Here is a 23,705-nt window from a genome sequence, read left to right on the forward strand (position 1 = left end):
CCTTGAACTTTTTAACATTTTGTGACCTTGTCATCACAAACGTGAATGTATTTTGTTGAGATTCATCTTCCAGCAAGACGATGTTAACATAAAGCCAGAGCGACAAAGTGATTTAGATTTTATGAAATAGACCAACACAAAGTGGCACATACAGTAATTGTGAAGTGGAACAAAAATAATGTTTTTCAAAATTTTTAGCGGATATAAATCGGAAAAGGGTGGTGTGCATTTGTATTCAGCTCCCTGTAGTCTGAGACCCCTTCAGTGGTTTGTTTGAGAACACTAACAACAGCAGCATCATGAAGACCAAGGAACTCTCCAAACATGTCTGGGATAAGGTTGTGGAGAGGTTTAAAGGAGGGTTATTTTAAAAATATATCCGAAGCTTTGAACATCTCAAGGAGCACTATTCAATCCATCATCCTAAATGGAAAAGGTATGGCACAAATGGAAACCTACCAAGACATGGTTGTCCACCTAAACTGACAGAGCGAGCAAAGGAGAGCACTGGTCAGAGAAGCAGCCAAGAGGCTCATGGTCACTCTGGAGGATCTGCAGAAATCCACAGCTCAGGTGGTAGAATCTGTCCACAGAACAACCGTCTTGCACTCCACAAACCTGGCCTTTATGTAAGAGTTTTTAAAAAGGTTGCTATAGTGTGTGTCCAGGAGACCAGGTGGAAAGGCAGTAAGGCTAAGAAGTTTAGGGGCAGGGTTTAAAATATTTTACCATGGTGTAGATGGGAAAAGAAATGGAGTCGGGGCTATTTTACAAGAAGAGTTGGCTAAGACTGTCTTGGAGGTGAAAAAGAGTATCAGATCGTGTGATGAGGCTGAAACTTGAACTTGAGGATGTTATGTACAACCCCAATTCCAATGAAGTTGGGATGTTGTGTTAAACACAAATAAAAACAGAATACAATTATTTGTAATTCATGTTCAACCTACATTTAATTGAATACACTACAAAGACAAGATGTTTAATGTTCAAACTGATCAATTTGATTGTTTTTACAAAATAATCATTAACTTAGAATTTTATGGCTGGAACATATTCCAAAAGCTGGGACTGGTGGCAAAAAAGACTGAGAAAGTTGAGAAATGTCCATCAAACACCTGTTTGGAACATCCCACAGGTGAACAGGCTAATTGGGAACAGGTGGGTGCCATGATTGGGCATAAAAGGAGCTTCCCTGAATTGCTCAGTCATTCACAACCAGAGATGGGGGCGATGTTCACCTCTTTGTGAACAAGTGAGTGAGAAAATAGTTGAACAGTTTAAGGACAATGTTCCTCAACGTACAATTGCAAGGAATTCAGGGATTTCATCATCTACGGTCCATATCATCATCAAAAGGTTCAGAGAATCTGGAGAAATCACTGCATGTAAGCAGCAAGGCCGAAAACCAACATTGAATGCCCGTGACCTTCAATCCCTCAGGCGACACTGCATCAAAAACCGACATCAATGTTGAAAGGATATCACCACATGGGGTGAGGGACACTTCAGAAAAACAATGTCAGTAAATACAGTTCGGCGCTACGTCCGTAATTGCAACTTGAAACTCTACGATGCTAAGCAAAAGCCATTTATCAACAACACCCAGAAACGCCGCTGGCTTCTCTGGGTCCGAGCTCATCTAAGATGGACTGATGCCAAATGGAAAAGTGTTCTGTGGACTGACGAGTCCACATTTCAAATTGTTTTTGGAAATTGTGGACGTCGTGTCCTCCGGGCCAAAGAGGAAAAGAACCATCCGGACTGTTAAGGACGCAAAGTTCAAAAGCCAGCATCCGTGATGGTATGGGGCTGTGTTGGTGCCAATGGCATGGGTAACTTACACATCTGTGACGGCACCATTAATGCTGAAAGGTACATACAGGTTTTGGAGAAACATATGCTGCCATCCAAACAATGTCTTTTTCATGGACGCCACTGCTTATTTCAGCAAGACAATGCCAAACCACATTCTGGATGTGTTACAACAGCGTGGCTTCGTAGTAAAAGAGTAGTAACACAGTGGTAAACATGACCCTGTACCAGCTTTTTTGGAACGTGTTGCAGCCATAAAATTCTAAGTTAATGATTATTTGCTAAAAACAATAGGTTTATCAGTTTGAACATTAAATATCTTGTCGTTGTAGTGTATTCAATTAAGTATAGGTTGAACATTATTTGCAAATCATTGTACTCTGTTTTTATTTATGTTTAACACAACGTCCCAACTTAATTGGAATTGGGGTTGTATAATGTGAGGTCATTGCTGTTTCGCTTCGTTCCTTCAAAATGGTTCAGGAGGCAGGAATCCAACAGCTTTTCATTGGCTCATGGCGTTTAAACGCATTCTGAGCCAATGAAAGCTTGACAGGTTTGACAGATTTGAGTTGTTTGGCGCCATATTATCTGCAACCCCAATTCTAATGAAGTTGGGACTTTGTGTCATAAATAAAAACAGCATCCATCCATCCATTTTGTACCGCTTATCCGAGGTTGGGTCGCGGGGGCAGTAGGGACGCCCAGACTTCCCTCTCCCCAGCCACTTCATCCAGCTCTTCCGGGGGGATCCCGAGGCGTTCCCAGGCCAACCGAAGGATGTATTCTCCCCAGCGTGTCCTGGGTCGTCCCCGGGGTCTCCTCCCGGTGGGACGTGCCCGGAACACCTCACCAGGGAGGAGTCCGGGAGGCATCCGAATCAGATGCCCCAGCCACCTCATCTGGCTCCTCTCGATGTGGAGGATCAGCGGCTCTACTCTGAGATCTTCTCGGATGACAGAGCTTCTCACCCTATCTCTAAGGGAAAGCCCGGACACCCTGCAGAGGAAACTCATTTTCGGATTTTGTTCTTTCGGTCACGACTCACAGCTCGTGACCATAGGTGAGGGTAGGAACGTAGATCGACCGGTAAATCCTTCTTTACCACAACGGATCGATACAAAGTCCGCATCACTGCAGACGCTGCACCGATCCGCCTGTCGATCTCCCGTTCCATTCTTCCCTCACTCGTGAACAAGACCCCAAGATAATTTAACTCCTCCACTTGGGGCAGGATCTCATCCCCGACCTGGAGAGGGCACGCCACCCTTTTCCGACTTAGGACCATAGTCTCAGATTTGGAGGTGCTTATTCTCATCCCAGCCGCTTCACACTCAGCTGCGAACTGCTCCAGTGAGAGTTGGAGGTCAAGGCTTGATGAAGCCAACAGAACCACATCATCTGCAAAAAGCAGAGATGCAATACTGAGGCCACCAAACCGGAGCCCCTCTATGCCTTGGCTGCACCTAGAAATTCTGTCCATAAAAGTTATGAACAGAATCGGTGACAAAGGGCAGCCTTGGCGGAGTCCAACCCTCACCGGAAACGAGTCCGACTTACTGCCGGATATGCGGACCAAACTCTGACTCCGGTCGTACAGGGACCGAACAGCCCGTATCAGGGGGTTCGGTACCCCATACTCCCGAAGCACCCCCCACAGGACACTGTTGAACGCCTTCTCCAAGTCCAAAAAACACATGTAGACTGGTTGGGCGAACTCCCATGCACCCTCGAGGACCCTGCCAAGAGTGTAGAGCTGGTCCACTGTAAACAGAATCCAATGATTTGCAAATCATGTTCAACCTATATTTAATTGAATACACTACAAAAACAAGATATTGAATGTTCAAACTGATAAACTTGTTTGTTTTTAGCATATAATCATTAATTTTATGGCTGCAACACGTTCCAAAAAAGTTGGGACAGGGTCATGTTTACCACTGTGTTACTACTCTTTTACTACGAAGCCACGCTGTTGTAACACATCCAGAATGTGGTTTGGCATTGTCTTGCTGAAATAAGCAGGGCCGTCCATGAAAAAGAAGTTGCTTGGATGGCAGCATATGTTTCTCCAAAACCTGTATGTACCTTTCAGCATTAATGGTGCCGTCACAGATGTGTAAGTTACCCATGCCATTGGCACTAACACAGCCCCATACCATCACAGATGCTGTCTTTTGAACTTTGCGTCCATAACAGTCCAGGTGGTTCTTTTCCTCTTTCGCCCGGAGGACACGACGTCCACAATTTCCAAAAACAATTTGAAATGTGGACTCGTCGGTCCACAGAACACTTTTCCACTTTGCATCAGTCCATCTTAGGTGAGCTCGGGCCCAGAGAAGCCGGCGGCGTTTTTGGGTGTTGTTGTTAAATGGCTTTTGCTTTGCATAGTAGAGTTTCAAGTTGCATTCATGGATGTAGCGCCGAATTGTATTTACTGACATGGTTTTCTGACGTGTTCCTGAGCCCATGTGGTGATATCCTTGATGTTGGTTTTTGATGCAGTGCCGCCTGAGGGATCGAAAGTCACGGGCATTCAATGTTAGTTTTCGTCCTTGCCGCTTACATGCAGTGATTTCTCCAGATTCTCTGAACCTTTTGATGATGATACGGACCGTAGATGATGAAATCCCTCAATTCCTTGCAATTGTACGTTGAGGAACGTTGTCCTTAAACTGTTCGACTATTTTCTCACGTACTTGTTCACAAAGAAGTGAACCTTGCCCCATCTTTGCTTGTGAATGACTGAGCAATTCAGGGAAGGTCCTTTTATGCCCAATCATGGCACCCACCTGTTCCCAATTAGCCTGTTCACCTGTGGGATGTTCCAAACAGGTGTTTGATGAGCATTCCTCAACTTTCTCACTTTTTTGCCACCTGTCCCAGCTTTTTTGGAACGTGTTGCAGCCATGAAATTCTAAGTTAATGATTATTTGCTAAAAACAATAGTTTATCAGTTTTAACATTCAATATCTTGTCTTTGTAGTGTATTCAATTACATATAGGTTGAACATGATTTGCAAATCATTGGATTCAGTTTTTATTTATGTTTAACACAATGCCCCAACTTCATTGGAATTGGGGTTGTGTATATGCATCATTATGCTTCAAAATGGGGTTGTGAGGAGATAGAGATTTGGAGAGTGAGAATATTTTGGCAAGTCAACCATACAGTCCCCAAATGACAAGCCATTCTCTTTAAAGGTTTCCTTAAAAACACCACACACACACACACACACACACACAAACAAAAAGAAACGTTTCTGAATTCACACACCATGATCATTTGCAAAGTAGGAAGGATCTCTAATCCTGTTAGTGACTTTCAGTGCAGTTTTAAAAATAAAGCTCAAAGCTTTTAAGTAAACCCTTAACCAACATTTAACCACATTTAATATAATTTGCATTTATTCTTTGGGTTAATCTGGAATGTGTTTTAGAGTATGGGGATATTTTATTGTAATGACGATATAATCATTTGGTATGAAGGAACAAAACACTTGAATAACTATACAGACTTTTCTGAACTTTTATTGCTGTCATGAGAAACAGTGCCAGTGCTTCATTTGTGCTCTTTAGAGGTTGCTATGGCTTCAGTTGGTCCACCAGATGTCACCATCACTGAAGCCTTGAAGCTTTTTCGGCACAATTGTTAGGAAAGCCTCAGTGCTTCATGAGGCTTCACTTGGCCACCACTATTGACAATACAAATTTTGGAAACAAACAGAATGTTAGCGAAGGTGCCAGTGTGTCTAATGTAACTGATGCTTCTGAGAGAAACTTTTCCAAAACAGGGCAGATCATTTCCAGACAGACAGAGGAAACTGGATTAGCTCCTCAAACCTTGAGGGACTTGGTGTTTCTCAATGCCAGTCCTAACTGTAGACAGGTTATCTGGATGGAATTTTTTTTTTCTTTTGTTTGAACATCGGTTTTCTGTGGGTACTCCCGTTTCCCACATTTAAAAAACATACATGGTAGGTTAATTGAAGACACTAAATTATCCATTGGTGTGAATGTGTGTGCGAATGGTTGTCTATTTTTGACCTGCGATTGGCTGGCAACCACCTCTTGCTTGAAGCCAGCTGAGATAAGCAACACCAAACCCGCAAAGTTATGAAGATAACCAGTATGGAAAATGGATGGATGAATGTTTCTACATAATTTAACTAGGGTTGGGGAATCTCTGGCATAAGGCCGATTCGATGCATATCTAGATATACAGGTAGCGATTCTATTCAAAAACGATATTTTTACGGGCACAGCGATTCGATTCCGTATGGGAGCGATACGATTCTCGATTCAATTCGGTGCAGAAAAAATTTGAACATTAACATTTGCACATGTGCTAATCATAAAGAACCTTGACTTGATTTAACCCAATTGTATAAAATGACAAAGTTGGCCGGATGTTGGACATTCGGTTCAGTTCTCACACACCCTTACTCGGTCTCATAACTACATTTTTTATTATATCACGTGTAGTATGAGGAGCACAATTTCGGAAACTGTAAAAAAAAAAAAAAAACTCACAGCTGGATTTGTTGTCACTACAATTGTGTGATTTGTTGTCACTACAAATGTATATGCAATAACGCCGCTTGACCGTCTACAAATTACACATCCCAGGGTGACAAATGTGTACAAAAATCACCATATATCAAATAAAAGATTTTTTTTCTCATTCTGATTGCAGTAGTATTTTGCAAAGGGAGTCCACTACTTACTAGAGTTAAAATTTTGCAGATATCTTGCATTTTGGTTAAACTGTGTGCAATTAATTCTCAAAAATATTCACCAAAAATGAATAAAAACACCTTTTCTCATTGTTGTAATAGGTGGCAGTTGGAGTCCACTACTTAATACAGGTCAAACTGATATTTTGCATGATAGAAAAACTGGATGCAATTAATTGTAAAACAATATTCACTAAAAATGAATAAAAACACATTTTTCTCATTTTGATTGCTGTAGTAGTTGGCAATGGGAGTCCACTACTTACAACTGGTCAAATTTTGCGGATATCTTGCATTTTGGTTAAACTGTATGCAATTAATTGTCAGAAATATTGACTAAGAGTCAATAACACTTTTTCTCATTCTGATTGCAGAGATAATTTCTAGTTTTATACACACTATGACAAGCTTTTGCCATTGCTTAATGTTGATAGCTTGTTTATCTTAATTATAATTATTTTCAATTACTATTACATGTAATTGACATATTACCAAATTTAATAAAAAAAATAACTATTAACTGCAATTGTAGAGTTAGAAAATGTCTTGCATGATGCAACAGGCATCATGTTTTTATTTATTTTGCATATTTATTTTTGACAATTATTTGCACACCGTTTCTAACAATGCAAGATATCTGCAAAGTTGGACCTGTAGTAAGTGGTGGACTCTCTTAATTTCCTTGCTGTTCTCCTTCGAGTTGTTTTTATTTTTCTACCTTCTACTACTATTGCTTGTTCTTTTGTCCACAGTCTGAAGAAAAACAGTAGGACATACTTCTGTTCCAGCTTCCTAGCTTACATCTTTGGACTTGGTCTCACCATTTTTGTCATGCACACCTTCAAACATGCACAGGTGAGACGTTAAAGGTCACTGGTCCAAAAAGCCCCCTCCCCTCAGAGAGTAGCTCACGTGTATTTTTTTGTTTGTCTGTGTTCAGCCCGCTCTGCTCTACTTGGTGCCTGCCTGTGTCGGCTTCCCTGTTGTGGTGGCCCTCTTCAGAGGAGAACTTAGCGAGATGTTCAGGTGAGTAACGGAAAGTATTCAGACGCCCTTAAATTTTTCAGTCTTTGTTATATGGCAGCCATTTGCTAAAATAATTTAAGTTCTTTCCCCCCCCCCCCTCATTAATGTACACACAGCACCCCATATTGACAGAAAAAAACAGAATTGTTGAAATTTTTGCAGATTTATTAAAAAAGAAAAACTGAAATATCACTCAGCCATTAGTATACAGACCCTTTGCTATGGCACTCATATATTTAACTCTGGTGCTGTCCATTTCTTCTGCTCATCCTTGAGATGGTTCTACAACTTCATTGGAGTCCAGATGTGTTTGATTATACTGATTGGACTTGATTAGGAAAGCCACACACCTGTCTGTAACAGACCTTACAGCTCATAGTGCACGTCAGAGTAAATAAGAACCATGAGGTCAAAGGACCTGCCTGATGAGCTGAGAGACAGAATTGTGGCAAGGTACAGATCTGGCCAATGTTACCAAAAAATGTCTGCTGCACTTAAGGTTCCTAAGAGCACAGTGGCCTCCATAATACTTCAATGGAAGACGTTTGGGACGACCAGAACCCTTACTAGAGCCGGCCGTCCGGCCAAACTGAGCAATCAGGGAAGAAGAGCCTTGGTGAGAGAGGTAAACAAGAACCCAAAGATCACTGTGGCTGAGCTCCAGAGATGCAGTTGGGAGATGGGAGAAAGCTCTAGAAAGTCAACTATCACTGCAGCCCCTCCACCAGTCGGGGCTTTATGGCAGAGTGGCCCAACGGAAGCCTCTCCTCAGTGCAAGACACATGAAAGCCTGCATGGAGTTTGCTAAAAAAAAACACCTGAAGGACTCCAAGATGGTGAGAAATAAGATTCTCTGGTCTGATGAGACCAAGCTAGAACGTTTTGGCCTTAATTCCAAGCGGTATGTGTGGAGAAAATCAGGCACTACTCATCACCTGTCCAATACAGTCCCAACAGTGAAGCATGGTGGTGGAAGCATCATGTTGTGGGGGTGTTTTTCAGCTGCAGGGACAGGACGACTGGTTGCAATCGAAGGAAAGGTGAATGCGGCCAAGTACAGGAATATCCTGGACAAAAACCTTTTCCAGAGTGCTCAGGACCTCAGACAGGGCCGGAGGTTCACCTTCCAACAAGACAATGACCGGTCCTAAGCACACAGCTAAAATAATGGAGTGGTTTCAGAACAACTCGGTGACTGTTCTTGTATGGCCCAGCCAGAGCCCTGACTTAAACCCCATTGAGCATTTCTGGAGAGACCTGAAAATGGCTGTCCACCAACATTCACCATCCAACCTGACAGAACTGGAGAGGATCTGGAAGGAGGAATGGCAGAGGATCCCCAAATCCAGGTGTGAAAAACTTGTTGCATCATTCCCAATAAGTCTCATGGCTGTATTAGCTCAAAAGGGTGGTTCTACTAAATACTGAGCAAAGGGTCTGAATACTTATGGGTGTGTGATATTTGTTTTTCTTTTTTGATAAATCTGTGTAAATGTCAACAATTCAGTTTTTTTCTGTCAATATGCGATGCTGTGTGTACATTGAGGGAAAAAAATTACAAATGATTTTAGCAAATGGCTGAAATTTAACAAAGAGTGAAAAATTTAAGGGGGTCTGAATACTTTCCGTACCCACTGTATAAGCAAGCAGTTCACATGATCATGGCAGAAGTGATCCAAGCAACCATGGCAACGATTTTCAGTGAACACAAAGCTGTCAAATGTGACGGAACGTCTGTATTTTGTTATAGAAATCGCTGACCCCTGAGCAGTAGCTTTAGCAGGGAAGCCCAGACTTTCCTCTCCCCAGTCACTTCATCCAGCTCTTCCGGAGGGTTCTGAGGTGTTCCCAGGCCAGCTGGGAGACATTAGTCTCTCCAGCGTGTCCTGAATCATCACCGGGGTCTCCTCTCGGTGGGACATGCTCGGAACACCTCACCAGGGAGGCATCCTAATCTGTCTCCTCACAATGCGGAGGAGCAGCAGCTCCACTCTGAGCCCCTCCCGGATGACCGAGCTTCTCACCCTATCCCTAAGGGAGAGCCCGGACACCCTGGGGAGGAAAGTCATTTCGGCCGCTTATATCCGGGATCATGTTATTTTGGTCACGACCCACAGCTCGTGACCATAGGTGAGGGTAGGAATGTAGATCGACAGCATCTCCTTTTGGCTGAGCTCCTTCGCCACCTCTGCGGTTCAGGGATGAGATCCTGCCCCAAGTGGAGGAGTTCAAGTATTGTTCACGAGTGAGGGAAAAATGGAACGGGAGATAAACAGGTGGAACGGTGTAGCATCTGCAGTGATGCAGATATTGTATCGGACCGTTGGCACACCACCCTTTTCCAACTGAGGACCATGGTCTCAGATTTGGAGGTGCTGATCTTCATCCTAACTGCTTCACACTCTGCTGCGAACCGATCCAGTGAGAGTTGGAGATGACTGCTTAATAAAGCCAACAGAACCACATCATCTGTAAAAAGCAGAGATGCAATACTAAGGTCACCAAACCGGACCCCTCGATGCCTCGGCTGCGCCTAGAAATTCTGTCCACAAAAGTTATGAACAGAATCGGTGACAAAGGGCAGCCTTGGTGGAGTCCAACCCACACCGGAAACGAATCCGACTTACTGCCGGCAAGGCGAACCAAACTCTGACACCGGTCATATAAGGACCAAACAGCCCGTATCAGTGGGTTTGGTACCCCGTATTCCTGAAGCACCCCCGACAGGACTCCCGAGGGACACGGTCAAACGCCTTCTCCAAATCCACAAAACACATGTAACCTGTTTGGGCGAACTCCTATGCACACTCGAGAACCCTGCCAAGGGTGTAGAGCTGGACCAATTTTCCACAGCCAGGACGAAAACCAGACTGCTCCTCCTAAATCTGAGATTTTACTTCTCCACGGACCCTCCTCTCCAGTATCTCTTGAGTAGAAAATATAATATATATAAATATATTAAGTAAAATTTTATCATTTCCCGGCGGCACGGTGGCCGACTGGTTAGAGCGTCAGCCTCACAGTTCTGAGGACCCGGGTTCAATCCCCGGCCCCGCCTGTGTGGAGTTTGCATGTTCTCCCCGTGCCTGCGTGGGTTTTCTCCGGGCACTCCGGTTTCCTCCCACATCCCAAAAACATGCATTAATTGGAGACTATAAATTGCCCGTAGGCATGACTGAGTGTGAATGGTTGTTTGTTTCTATGTGCCCCGCGATTGGCTGGCAACCAGTTCAGGGTGTACCCCGCCACCTGCCCGATGACAGCTGGGATAAGCTCCAGCACGCCCGCGACCCGAGTGAGGAGAAGCGGCTCAGAAAATGGATGGATGGATGGATGGATGATTTCCCACGGCACACCTGAAGATCGCTCATGGCACACTAATGTGCCACGGCACACTGGTTGGGAATCACTGCTCTAGAGCCAGCTTCTGTCGTCGGGGATCGGATCACCAAGGTCCCTGATTTCGACCACTGCCCACCTCACACTGAACCTGACCCCTATGACCCCTGCCACAGGTGGTGAGCTCCGGGGAGGGGGGGGAGTACCACATTACCCTTTTGGGCTGAGCCCACTCGGGTCCCATGGGTGCAGGCCCGGCCACCAGCTCGCCTTCAAGTCCCTCCTCCAGGCCTGGCTCCCGACGGGGGCCCCGGTGAACGCGTCCGTGCAAGGGAAAATGTTTTCCAATGTTTTTATCCATAATAATAATAATATAATATAAAAAGCATGCAAGACATCTGTACAAGAAATGCATTGCATAAAACAGAAACCTAAACGGTCAATGCCTAAATTATCAGCAATGTTGTTTGTTTGCGAAATAGAGTGCTGAGTTTTAATTTTGACTCTTAGATGAACAAAAATACGTTGTAAATATAATTGTATAATTCCGATTAATCAGATTTAATAGACTTCCCTTTAACTATTTAACCTACTATATTGTAACTTTTTTACTTTTTTTAACTAAAACAATCGGTAACAGCTAATTAATCCATAGATGTTTTTGACGATGGGCGAAATCTCATATACAATACTTTAATTCAGGCTGTAACTGCGTCTGCCATTACAAGGTTGATACAGGAACAAATATTGAAGCCATCATTTTTTAACAATTATGGTTATAGACTAACGATCATGTGCAATTAAATGGCAAGCGGGATTTTTTTTATCCTATTACATAGTGTTCTGCAAAAACTGTCCTGCAGTAATGTTCCTAAAGTAAACTCCAATTGAGATGACAAATGAATTTAATTTTACAACTACTGACCTCTACTACTGAAATACAGTTGTATTTATAAATTATTCCTAAAAGTTAAACAATTGTTTAGACCATAATTTGATACACTGTCACCGCCATGTTTAGCATGTGTAAAGACTTCTGGGAATGATGACGTAGAATGGCTGTTGTAAAATTGTTACATTGCTACTCTCTGCGGAGCTAAGCTAGCCACTTGCGAAGAACTTATCGTCAGCGAAAAGAGTTTAAAAGGCCATACTGCGCCACTTTGAGATGCAATTTCCAATCAGCACGGAGTGCAACAAAGGAGATAAGCATTCATTGCTTTCCCAAAAAGATCAAGTTGAGGAAACGGTGAGAGGATGTGGACGGAAGAGCTGCATAAAGAGCCGCGGTTTTTCGAAGCCTTTGATCGCCCCCAGCTCATGGGAGAGCTCACGGGTGTGTCTTGCTATAAACGACGGCTTAAATCAAATGCAGTGCCAACTATCTTTCTTCACAAGGAGCCTAAACGGCCGCGTGTGACAATTAAAAGCCGAGCAAAAAGTCGCGAAAGACAGGAGGCGCTGACTGCGTACCTTGATCAGCCACTTTAGCAGCAGAGAGCAGCTGTTGTAAACAAACCATCGCTACCAGTCACAGAGTTAGCAGTGAAAAATAGCAAAATAGGTATGCGTATAACTTTACTCTGTTATTACTGAATACTTTTAGAACATCGGGCAAAACAAACAAGTACCATGGGCAGCGGCAGAAATGAAACAGAGCTCTTTACAACAGATGCTCTCTTTCTCAGTCGGCATTGGCAAGCAGTAGCTAGAAATACAGCACTGAAAATGACTAACTCGAGTTTCTTCCCACCTGTCATCTTCATCCTCATTTCTTGTTTCGTCCTCTCTCTCTCCTCATTTTCCTTATCATACTCCGGCTCGAACGGAAATGGCTGAACAGCGTTCGTCGCTGCCAGGGGCTGCTACTGTGGTTACAGCAAAAAACTACTCCGGGCGTCCGGCACATCCCCATTTGACGTCACTACCCAGAATGCACTGCAAAGAAAAAAAACAATGGCGGCCTACTTTGAAATTACGATTTGTAAAAATACATAAATCTGGAAATGATTATCGAAAGTTGTATCTTATTGTAAGTCAAAAGAGATCATATATACCAAACGTCATTGAAAACGGAGTTCACATTAACATTTAAAAAATATGGAAATTCAGACAAATTTGGACAAATTGTTCTGGTAGTGAATTTCTATCGGTTGGTAGCTCTCTGCAATCACCATAGTCAATGCTAGGAGACCATCTTCCTCCTTTGTCTGCACCCAATTCCTGTCTTCCACTTCTTCTCGGTCTGCATCCGCTTCCTGTCTTTCTCTTCCTCCTTGCTTTCTACATCCACTTCCAGTCTTCATCTCCTGCTGAGCATCTTCCTCTTCGTCCTCTTGGTCTGCATCCACTCTGAGTTTTCTTCTTCCTCATTTCTGTCTACATCCGCTTCCTGTGTCTTTATTAGTGCCCAATCGATTCATCGGCCACATTCAAACAAAAATGAAAAAAATCAGACAAAAATCTGCCAATTTTGCCGATTTTTATTGTTGTTTTTACACATTAACACAAAGATGACATTCAAACGAATGTAAAATAAAAACCAGATTTTTCTGTTTTAAAATTAAAGAAATCCTAAAGGACAATATTGTTGTTGAGGGACCAAAAGGAAGTTATTTTATTCAATATATTCTTTTTTAATTAATCGTCTGATTAATCTTTTACCGGAATTTTATTCTGCCATGTATCAGCATCAGTCTGAAAAAAATCCATATTGATCAGGCACTAGTCTTTATCTTCTACATCTCTATCTGCATCCACTCCCTGTCGCTTTGTCATTCTTCATCTTCCCCCACCTTGTTTACCCAGTCTTGTCCTCATCTTTCTCTTCCTCCTCCTTGAGTACATCCGCTTCCTGTCTTCATCTCTGTTAACTACAGTGCTGTGAAAAAGTATTGCCCACCTTCTCAAGTTCTATTTTTGCAGTTTCCCCACTTTAATTTTTGAGATCATCAAGCAAATGTAAATATCAGTCAAATATAACCTAAGTGAACTTAAAATGCTAAAAATGTTTTTAAATGGTGATTTCACTTAAGGGAAAAAAAACAATTCAAAGTTAACTGGCCATGGGTGGGAAAAGTAATTACTCCCCCTGTTAAATCATTAATTAATTGTGGTTAATCACAATTTTTGGGTAATTTTAACTGACCACACCCTAGCCTGATTACCTCCAGACCTGTTCAATCAAGAAATCACTTGAACAGATCAGTCCCGACAAAATCAAGTCTGACAAAATATCTAAATAAGCTGCAACACAATGACACAATCCAAAGAAATTCCAGAACAGTCAAGAAATAAAGTAATTGACAGCCATCATTCTGGAAAGGCTTACAAAACCCCTTTGTAAAGCTTTAGGATTCCTGCATACCATAGAGAGAGGCATTACACTCACACGGAGAAAACATTGAACAGTGGTGAACCTTCCCAGGAGTGGCCGGCCTCCAAAGATTACCCCAAGAGAACAACAATGACTTGTCCAGTAGCCCACAAAGGAACTCGGGACAACTTCTAAAGAACTGCAGAACTTGCCTCAGTTAAGGTCAGTGTTCATGACAGAACAATAAGGCAGAGACTTGGTAACAATGGCATCAATGGCAGAGTTCCAAGGCCAAAACCACTGTTGACCAAAAATAAAATCAAGGCTTGTCTTTCTTCTACAAAAACAAAAAAAAACATCTGATTGATTCCCAAGACTTTGGGAAGAATATTATATAGACTGACGAGATGAAAGTTGAGCTTTTTGGAAGGTGTGTGTCTCATTACATCTGGTGTAAACGTAGCACAACATTTCAGAAAAAGAAGATCATACCAACAGTCAGACGTGATGGTAGTGTGGTCTTGGGCTGCTTAGCTCCTTCAGGAGCTGGACAACTTGCTGTGATTGAAGGAACCATGAAGTCCGCTCTTTATAAGAAAATCCTGAAGGAGAATGTTCAGCCATCAGTTTGTGACCTCAAGCTGGAGCGCACTTGGATTCTGCAGGAGGATAACAATCCAAAACACACCAGCAATTCAACTTCTGAATGGCTTAAAAAAACAAAATGAAGGTTTTGGAGTGGCCTAGCTAAAGTCCAGACTTTAATCCGATTGAAATGCAGTAGCATGACCTTAAAAAGCACGCTCATGCTCGAAAACCCTCAATTTTTGCTGAATTCAAACCATTCTCCAAGGAAGAGTGGGCCAAAATATCTCCACAGAGATGTGAAAGACCAGTTATAGAAAATGCTTGATTCCAGTTGTTGCTGTTGAGGATGCCCCAACCAGTTATTAGGTTTAGGGGGCCATGACACATTCAACACAAGGCCCGGTAACTTTAGTTGTTTCCCTTTGTAAATGAAATCACCATTTAAAAACAGCATTTTAAGTTTGCTTGGGTTTTATTTGTCTGATTTTGACATTTGTTAGATGATCTTAAAGTGGGGACACTATGCAAAAATATAAGAATTTGAGAAGGAGGCCAATACTTTTTCACAGCACTGTATCATGACACACAAACTCTCAAGGTTCTGGACTCCATCACTTTTTTTTATGCTTGCATGCATGTGCGACATCTTCCTGTTGACAGTCTTCTCTGAGCACCGTCTGTCTTCTCTTTCCTCACCTTTTTAATCTTACTCCTTGCCCACTCTTCTTTTTTCTCTCACCCTCCCTCCCCTCGAGGCACTTAGCTATGAATCGTCCGAGGGTGTCCTTCCGGCCTCTCCCAGGCTCGCGACCTTCCCAAGCATCAGTGGCTCCCCCGCCAGCCTTGCTGCCTCCATGGATGCAGTCTCTATGGCGACAGACTACTACCACAGGCGTCGCTTACAGCCCGCCGCCATGTAGATGCCACATCCTGATATACCGCTTTGGTGTTAGCGCTTGCCAACAGACATCTGCTGCTACATTAGGGCTTCTTCTAACGTCTCCTTACTGTCCGACATCAACATCATCTGTTCTCCTCCAGGTACGAGGAGTCCTTTGGGGAGGAGGGGCTAGCTAAAGATGACTCGTCAGAATCACTGAAGAAGGACCAATAGCATTCAGTGACCCCCACCTGCCTCGCAAACACCCACATTCTGCCAGCCCCTGCCCACCACATCCCATCAAGCTGCTTCCTGCCACACTTCCGATCACTTGTCATTCTGCACCCTTATTGTCTGTGGGGGGCGGGGATAATAAAGGGCAAGGATGAGCAGATGGGGGCAGAGACTTCTCACAAGTGATGGTCATGATCATAGGATGGGTAGAGGCAAGGGAAAAGTTTTTTATTTTAGTAAATTTGAGCTTGGGAGTGATTTTTTTTGGGGGGGGGGGAGGGTGATGCATAATTTTAACACGTGCATTCTGTCTTTTAATTCTTAATGAATCTTTTGAACAGCAAAAGCAGACAATTGTGAGGTGCCTTTTCACCCCTAATTATTGTAATTATTATCAGGATTAGTAAGGAACAAACTGGTTGAGCTTATGGAAAAATAGACTCATGAAATTGTTTTCAAAGGGCTGTTCTTGTATTTAGTATAAAATAATCCTTTATTTTGATCCTTCAAAGCCCATAATGAAACCTCATGATAAGCCTCTCACCCTCATCTGCGCTCCTACATGTAAATTTTTATGACATCATCAGCGATTGTCATCACGCAGCTTTTTCTTTGGCTTTTAGGATTGTTGTTGTTTTAAGGTTTATGAAGATAAGCTAAAAGGGATTTCTGAGAAGGTCAAATGGGTATTTCACAATAAAACCTCATTTCAGAGAAGTTTTTTGTGCTTTGTGTTCTGATTGGTTAAGAGCATTTTGGGAAGCGCTTATTGTTTGTAATATTACATTTGCTCTCATTGTGTGCTGGATTTCCCCTAAGTTTTGAATGGCTCATGCTTATTGTTGATGCTTCCTTTGCTCTCTTTCTTTTCTATCTTGATGTTAAGGGGGGTGGCAGGGGTGGATGTTCTTGTACAGTTCTGTTTGTTTGAGGGCTGCATGTTAATGTGTTTGTCAGTGCATAAAGAAGCAGAACTTTGAGAACTCACTCAGATGACTCAATTATTTGTGTTGCCATATCTTCTAATTTTCAATAATTTGCTTTAAGTAGGGACGATTCAAATATCTGAGGTTTAGGGGTGCTGAGCTGGCCCGGCAAGATATATATATTTTTAACACAATTTGTTTCCCCCATTTCTGAAAGAAAATCATGACACTTTTTGGGAAAGTCTGTGACTAAACAAAGTCAGATGAAGGTTTTTTAAATTTTGGGCTGAAGCAAAAGAGGCATTGATTGGAATCATAAAAAACATGTACCCTTCATTTCTGGGGTATACAACTCATTTTGATACAGCAGCACCTCTACAAGCACTTTAACAGTATGCTTTTTTTTTTTTTTTCTTCTTGAGTAAACCAGCCACTATAGTAAGCTTAGACTTTTGGGGGACTTTTTTTTTTTTTTTTTTAAATGCAATGCACATTTTATAAAGGCCATCAATGGAAATTGAGTTTTGTGAATACTAATATGTGAGTTCCTGTCTTGGCTTTTCTCTGTGTGTCATAAAAGGAGTAAAACTGTTGTTAATCGGCTTCCAGTCAGTCAAGCTATTCACTAGCACCTTGGATTTAATTAGCATCGTTACTAAATCTAGAATACCGGCCGCCATTTTTCCATTTCACTGTGCTGGAAATCGGGTACATGAATTTAGGGGAGGTCCACCAAAATCGCGTTTTCACATTGTTTCGTGGAAGGTAATAGTTGTTCTTTTCAGGTTACATTGTTGGAAAATCCCTTTACAACCACGTTTTTCAGTTTCGTTTGAGATTTTCTGTGCTTCTGACAAAGATGAAAATGTTCCTTGATTATTACTAGTATTATTATTGTTTTCTGTGAAGTATGACGTAATTCTGACTATTTGCTTGCTCAGTTTGATCATCAAAATTAAATGATGGCTCGAGCAGACGCTGCCATTGGAAAACTGGAAAATGGCCTGTTGAAACATCACATTTTCAACTAATAACAAAACAAAGGCATTTTTCTTCCAAAGAGTCAAGGTTTCAGTCACGTTTCTTAATTATTTACACTGATTTCTGGGCAGAAAATGTGGGCAAAACAAACTAGGATTCATTTTATTTGTGTAACACTCTTCTATCCAGTGATATCGTGTATTTTGATATAATGGTATTTTTAACATTTTAGTAACATTCCTACTTTAATATAAGCACGTGCACATGACACAACTTATCACTCCATTTCAAACAGGACAGTGTTACTGTCGCTGACCACCTGAAACATTTCCTAGCTAGAAAAGAAACAAAAAAAACATCAGCCTACTCTTACCTAAAAATATAAACCATGACATGATTAAGTGCAGCAAAAATGAGGACTGGCAGGGCTCCAGACTGCCCCTAAAATTTGAGACAGGGCAAGTAAATTTGACATCTAACATCCACTGGCGCATATGCAACCAGTAAATGAGCTTTTTTAATTCACCCCCCCCCCCCCCATTCACAATTTTTTTTTTTATTGCTAATAAACTTCTGCTCCACCCCTGAGACCAGTTGTTGTCAATAATGCAATAACCCTGGTTTGCCAACCAACATGAACTCTTAAGAAGAAAGAAGACGAACACCAAATAAGAAGGCAGGTCAAACTCTTAAGAAGAAAGAAGACGAACACCAAATAAGAAGGCAGGTCAATGTGTTTGAGAGCAGGGGATACGCTCATGGGGTGACTGCACAGTGCCCACTCTGATTGGCTAATGTTTGAAAAGTGTTGGGGTTATCGGGCGCATCAACATGTTTCATGTCACTCTTGTAAACCATGAACATTAGCAAAGAGGACAGTCAGTGCTTAATTTCTCCCCAATAAACCCAGTGTGCCAGAGGAGACTAATCTTGGTAATGAGTTGTCTCATTTCATGAGGAAACGGTCGTGATGAAAAAAATACAGGAAATTCTGTTTTCAGGATTAGTGGCTGCGCGAGTTCATCTGGCTGAGTTACAGTGGCTGAAATTAGTATTTAACACATCACCATTTTTCTCACTAAATATATTTCCAAAGATGCTATCAACATGAAATCGCAAACTAATTGTTGGAAAACATAACGATGACTTTGGTTACAGGTGCATATCTAAGCTTCTGAATGTTACAGTGAGCACGGTCGTGGCCATAATATGCAAGTGGAAAGCCAATCATACCACCATAAATTTGCCTCGACCAGGTGCTCCTCGCAAGAATTCTGACAGAGGAGTGCAAAGAATAGGAGGCACGGTGGACGACTGGTTAGAGCGTCTGCCTCATAGTTCTGAGGACTGGGGTTCAAATCCCGGCCCCGCCTGTGTGGAGTTTGCATGTTCTCCCCGTGCCTGCGTGAGTTTTCTCCGGACACTCCGGTTTCCTCCCACATCCCAAAAACATGCATGATAGGTTAATTGAGGACTCTAAATTGCCTGTAGGTGTAAATGTGAGTGCAAATGATTGTTTGTTTATATGTGCCCTGCGATTGGCTGGCATCCAGTTCAGGGTGTACCCCGCCTCCTGTGCCTCCAGCACTCCCGCGACCCTTGTGTGGATAAACGGCTCAGAAAATGGATGGATGGAGTGCAAAGAATAATCAGAAGGGTTGTTCAAGACCCAAGGACCACCTGTGGAGAGCTTAAAAAAGACCTGGAATTAGCAGGTGCTGTTGTCACAAGGGCCAGCACGGTAGGTTAATTGAGGACTCTAAATTGCCTGTAGGTGTGAATGATTGTTTGTTTATATGTGCCCTGCGATTGGCTGGCGACCGGTTCATGGTCCATAAAAGAAGCCCACGGAACCTTCAAGATTTGAAGACTGCTTGTGTGGAGGAATGGGCCAAAGTCACACCAGAGCAATGCATGCGACTAGTTTCTCCATAAAGGAGGCGTCTTGCAATCAAAGGTTTTTCTACAAAGTATTAAATAGTAGTTGGCGCGTTCAATACTTTTTCCCTGTGTCATTTCACATTATTACACATAATTTCGGATCTTATTTGTTCTACTTTCTTTGTATGTATGGATCACTTGGGTTGTTCCCAACTGGTGAAATTTTCAATAGCACCTTTGTAAATATATTTAGTGAGAAAAATGGTGATGTGTAAAATACGTATTTCAGCCGCTGTATTTCAGGGAAACAAATTCAATGAACTGCTCATTCTGTTGTCAATACCCACAACATGCAGGGAACACAAAATTGGCTTGTAATACTTTGTTTCACAGTGTCACGTAAAAAGTCTTCATTTATTGTTAAGGTCTGTTATTATGACTATTTAGACCGCCATAGAGTGACTATCTAACATGGATTTTGAAAGTATTAAAGTGTCCATTTGCGCAGAATCATTTCTGGAACTCAGGAATGTGTGGATGATTTTAATTCATATTTCACGTTTTCTGATGCGCCATAGAGACAATATTACATCCCATCTACTAGAGAAAGTTGGATTGGCAAAATATGTCCCCTTTAAAGTATCAGAGCTATAGTGAATAGTATAATATAGTATTTACTTAACAAGTGTGCGGCCCTGAAATTTCAGCTTAGGGGCCATAATACAGGAGCTGTGTTCCTAGTAAGAAAAATAAGTTAGTCTGGAGCCCTGACTGGTAATAATCATAGTGTGTCGGTATTAAGTGGTTGAATTTAAGATATGTGCAGTATTGTATTGCTCTGTGGTTGTGCAGGTAAAGCACACAGAGCTCAGTCGGGGTGAGGTGGGAGGGATTGGGTGGAGCAAACCATTTTTGAGGCAATACGGGTGTGCTATATTTTTGTTGTCAAAATAATTACGTTTCAATCAAGTACTGTGTACTGTATATGACTTTACACTTTTCTAGGTTGTTTAAAAAGAACATATTTTGAATTTTTTGTCTCAAATTTTTAGGGCTGCTTAAGCACCCCTAAAATTGGCTAGAAACTCCTATATCATCAACCTGTTATCTTGACACTGCTTACGAGTAGTTATTGCAGCATACACAATTACGCTAACCTGTGAGACAGAGTGAAATGGACAGAGGCGGTGTAATGAATACAAGAGAGAGATTTAATACTGTTGAGCAAACAAATTATAAATTCATTGAACATCTGAGTACAACAGTACGAGACAGAAAAAAAACAAAAGTTATTTTCTTTATTTTATGTTGCTTTATGAAAAAGAACAGTTGATTGTAAACTAAAGCAGTAATGATTGTAGATCAATGGGTGGCGGTATTACAGTTTGCGAACCGCCATTAAACTCAAGCAAGGTCGAAGAGGGGGAGAAAAGCATGTGGCGGACGGCAAGTTGTGGGAATTTTTCAAACCCAAACTCAGTGGATCTGTTTTGTGAGCTGCAAATGGCTGGGTTAGGGGGAAAAGACTGAGAAAAGCAAGGAGCAGTGGGTTGAAAATATGGATGTAAAGGGGTGAAAGGGAAATTGCAAAGGGAAGAGGAAGTTGTGTCAGCATCATAAAATTGAGCCAATACAAAGAAAAGGTCTGGGGAATGAATCAAGATATGACTAAACTCAAAGGAACAAGTGTGGACGATATCAGTGGGAGAAATCCGATAGATATGGAAATTTTGGAGATATTATAAAGACCAAAATATTAAGAGATCAGAACATGTTAATCATTTGTAAAAATGAGGAACAATGTGGAAAAGCAATGAAGCTACAAAGATTATGTGGAATAGAAGTAATTTAGGTTAATTAGTGGAGGCAGCACGGTGCATGACTGGTTTGCATGTCTGCTCCACAGTTCTGAGGTTGCGGGTACAAATCCGGCCTCGCCTTTTCGGCGTTTGCATGTTATTCCTGTGCTTGCGTCGGTTTTCTCCAGGTACTCCGGTTTCCTCCCACATCCCAAAAACATGCATGGTAGATTAAATGACTCTAAATGTTCCATAGGTGTGAATGTGAGTGCAAATGGTTTGTTCATATGTGCCCTGCGATTGGCTAGTGACCAGTTCAGGGTGTACCCCGCCTCTCGCACGAAGATAGCTGGGATAGGCTCCAGCATGCCCGTGACCCGAGTGAGGATAAGCGGTGTAGAAAATGGATGGATGGATAGAAGTTAAGTGGAGGTGGAACAGTGGGCGACTGGTTTGCATTTCTGCCTCACAGTTCTGAGGAACTGGGTTCAAATCCGGCCTCCCCTGTGTGGAGTTCTCCTGGTGCCTGCGTGGGTTTTCTCTGGGTATATCGATTTCCTCCCATATAACAAAAACATGCATGGTAGGTTAATGGAACACTCTAAATTGCCCGTAGGTGTGAATGCGAGTGGTTCTTTTTTTTAATACAGTATGTGCCCTGCGATTGGTTGGCAACCAGTTCAGGGTGTTCCCCACCTCTTGCCCAGAGTCAGCTGGGATAGGCTCCAGCACAATCGTGGCCCTAGTGAGGATAAGCGGTATGGAAAATGGATGGAAGTTAAGTGGACAAATAACAAACGCACTAATATACGCCACACCAATAGATGAGGATATGTCACGATACGTAATCGTATCGAATTGGACTGACGAAAAGCAGACTGAGGCGGAGGGAGTAGATGAGTTGTTTATTTTGAAATGGCTCAGAGTTAGTATATCCAAGGCGTGCTAGTGGGGTACTGGTGGAGACCGGCTTAAGCAGAGAAACATGTAATGTCGGATGTATCTTGAGAGAGGGGGAAGTTTTAACTGTACTGTGGTGTGATGATTTTAGTGATAGGTTAGGGACCAATGAAGCATCAGTTTGGAGAGGGAGGTCACTGGAAGAGAGCCAAACCATTTGACCCACCTTATATTCTTGCATGGGAAAGCGATGAAGAGCCGCCAGTCGCTTGATTTTCTTGGCTGAACGCGTAAGACCAGCCCTGACGTCTGTAGCGGACATGCTCCCGCAACCTGAGGTACCACAGTGGCTCCCCCACAACTTGATAAGCTGCATTCTTCCAAGCCGCCCTGCTGTGCAAGACGACCACTAAAAGGATGCCTGGCGTATGTCAAGTAGACCCTAAATTAATTAGCAGATCCCCTTGAAATCTTGGTTTACAGTCATCAAAGACTACTTTTCTTCGTTTGAACTGACTTCTTCTGCCTCTTATGTTTTATTTTTCTGCATCATTTTCCTTCTTCAACCAAACCTGCTTCGTTTTCCTCCTGAGATGCACGGAGAGAAGGCCATCCCCACAGAGAAATTAACCTACGGTTGTGAGTACCACAACAAGCGTTGCGAGGATGTACAATATTATCCATCCATCCAACCATTTTCTACCGCTTATCCGAGGCCCGCGAGGGGGCAGTAGCTATTTCGGGTGCTTATATCCAGGATCTTGTTCTTTCGGTCACGACCCACAGCTCATGAACATAGGTGAGGTTTGGGACGTAGATCGACCAGTAAATTGAGAGCTTTGCTTCTCGGTGGAATTGAGAAGGTCTTCGAAGTATTCTCCCACCGACTCACAACGTCCCGAGTTGAGGTCAGCAGCGCCCCATCCCCACTATACACAGTGTTGATGGTGCACTGCTTCCCCCTCCTGAGACGCCAGATGGTAGACCTGGTCTGGACGGCTTCGAGGAAATTCTCCTCGAAGCCGTCCGGAAGTCTTTCTCCATGGCCTCACCGAACTCCTCCTATGCCCGAGTTTTTGCTTCAGCGACCACCAATGCTGCATTCCGCTTGGCCAGCCGGTACCCATCTGCTGCCTCAGGAGTCCTACAAGCCAAAAAGACCCGATAGGACTCCTTCAGCTTGACGGCATCCCTCACCGTTGGTGTCCACCAACGGGTTCGGGGATTGCCGCCATGACAGGAACCAACCACCTTACGGCCACAGCTCCGGTCGGCCGCCTCAGCAAT

General features: G+C 42.7%; 2 protein-coding genes across 7 annotated transcripts in view; one reads left to right on the forward strand and one right to left on the reverse strand.

The window, feature by feature from the left end:
• hm13 (histocompatibility (minor) 13) overlaps positions 1–16,918 on the forward strand; it is a 48,476-nt gene extending 31,558 nt beyond the window's left edge. For 4 of the 5 annotated variants that reach the window (XM_061766327.1, XM_061766325.1, XM_061766328.1 and 1 more), the window contains 3 exons: positions 7,301–7,403; positions 7,489–7,574; positions 15,859–16,918. In XM_061766327.1, the coding sequence (XP_061622311.1) occupies positions 7,301–7,403; positions 7,489–7,574; positions 15,859–15,931 (262 nt within the window). In that variant the 3' untranslated portion in view covers positions 15,932–16,918. The other variant, XM_061766329.1, reaches the window with a different exon arrangement.
• The window catches only part of si:ch211-158d24.2 (multiple epidermal growth factor-like domains protein 9), a 395,895-nt gene that overhangs the window by 163,426 nt on the left and 208,764 nt on the right, over positions 1–23,705 (reverse strand). The gene's annotated exons all lie outside the window — the stretch shown is intronic.

This window comes from Phyllopteryx taeniolatus, chromosome 3 (genome assembly GCF_024500385.1).
Source record: "Phyllopteryx taeniolatus isolate TA_2022b chromosome 3, UOR_Ptae_1.2, whole genome shotgun sequence".
NCBI classification, from domain to species: Eukaryota; Metazoa; Chordata; class Actinopteri; order Syngnathiformes; family Syngnathidae; genus Phyllopteryx; species Phyllopteryx taeniolatus.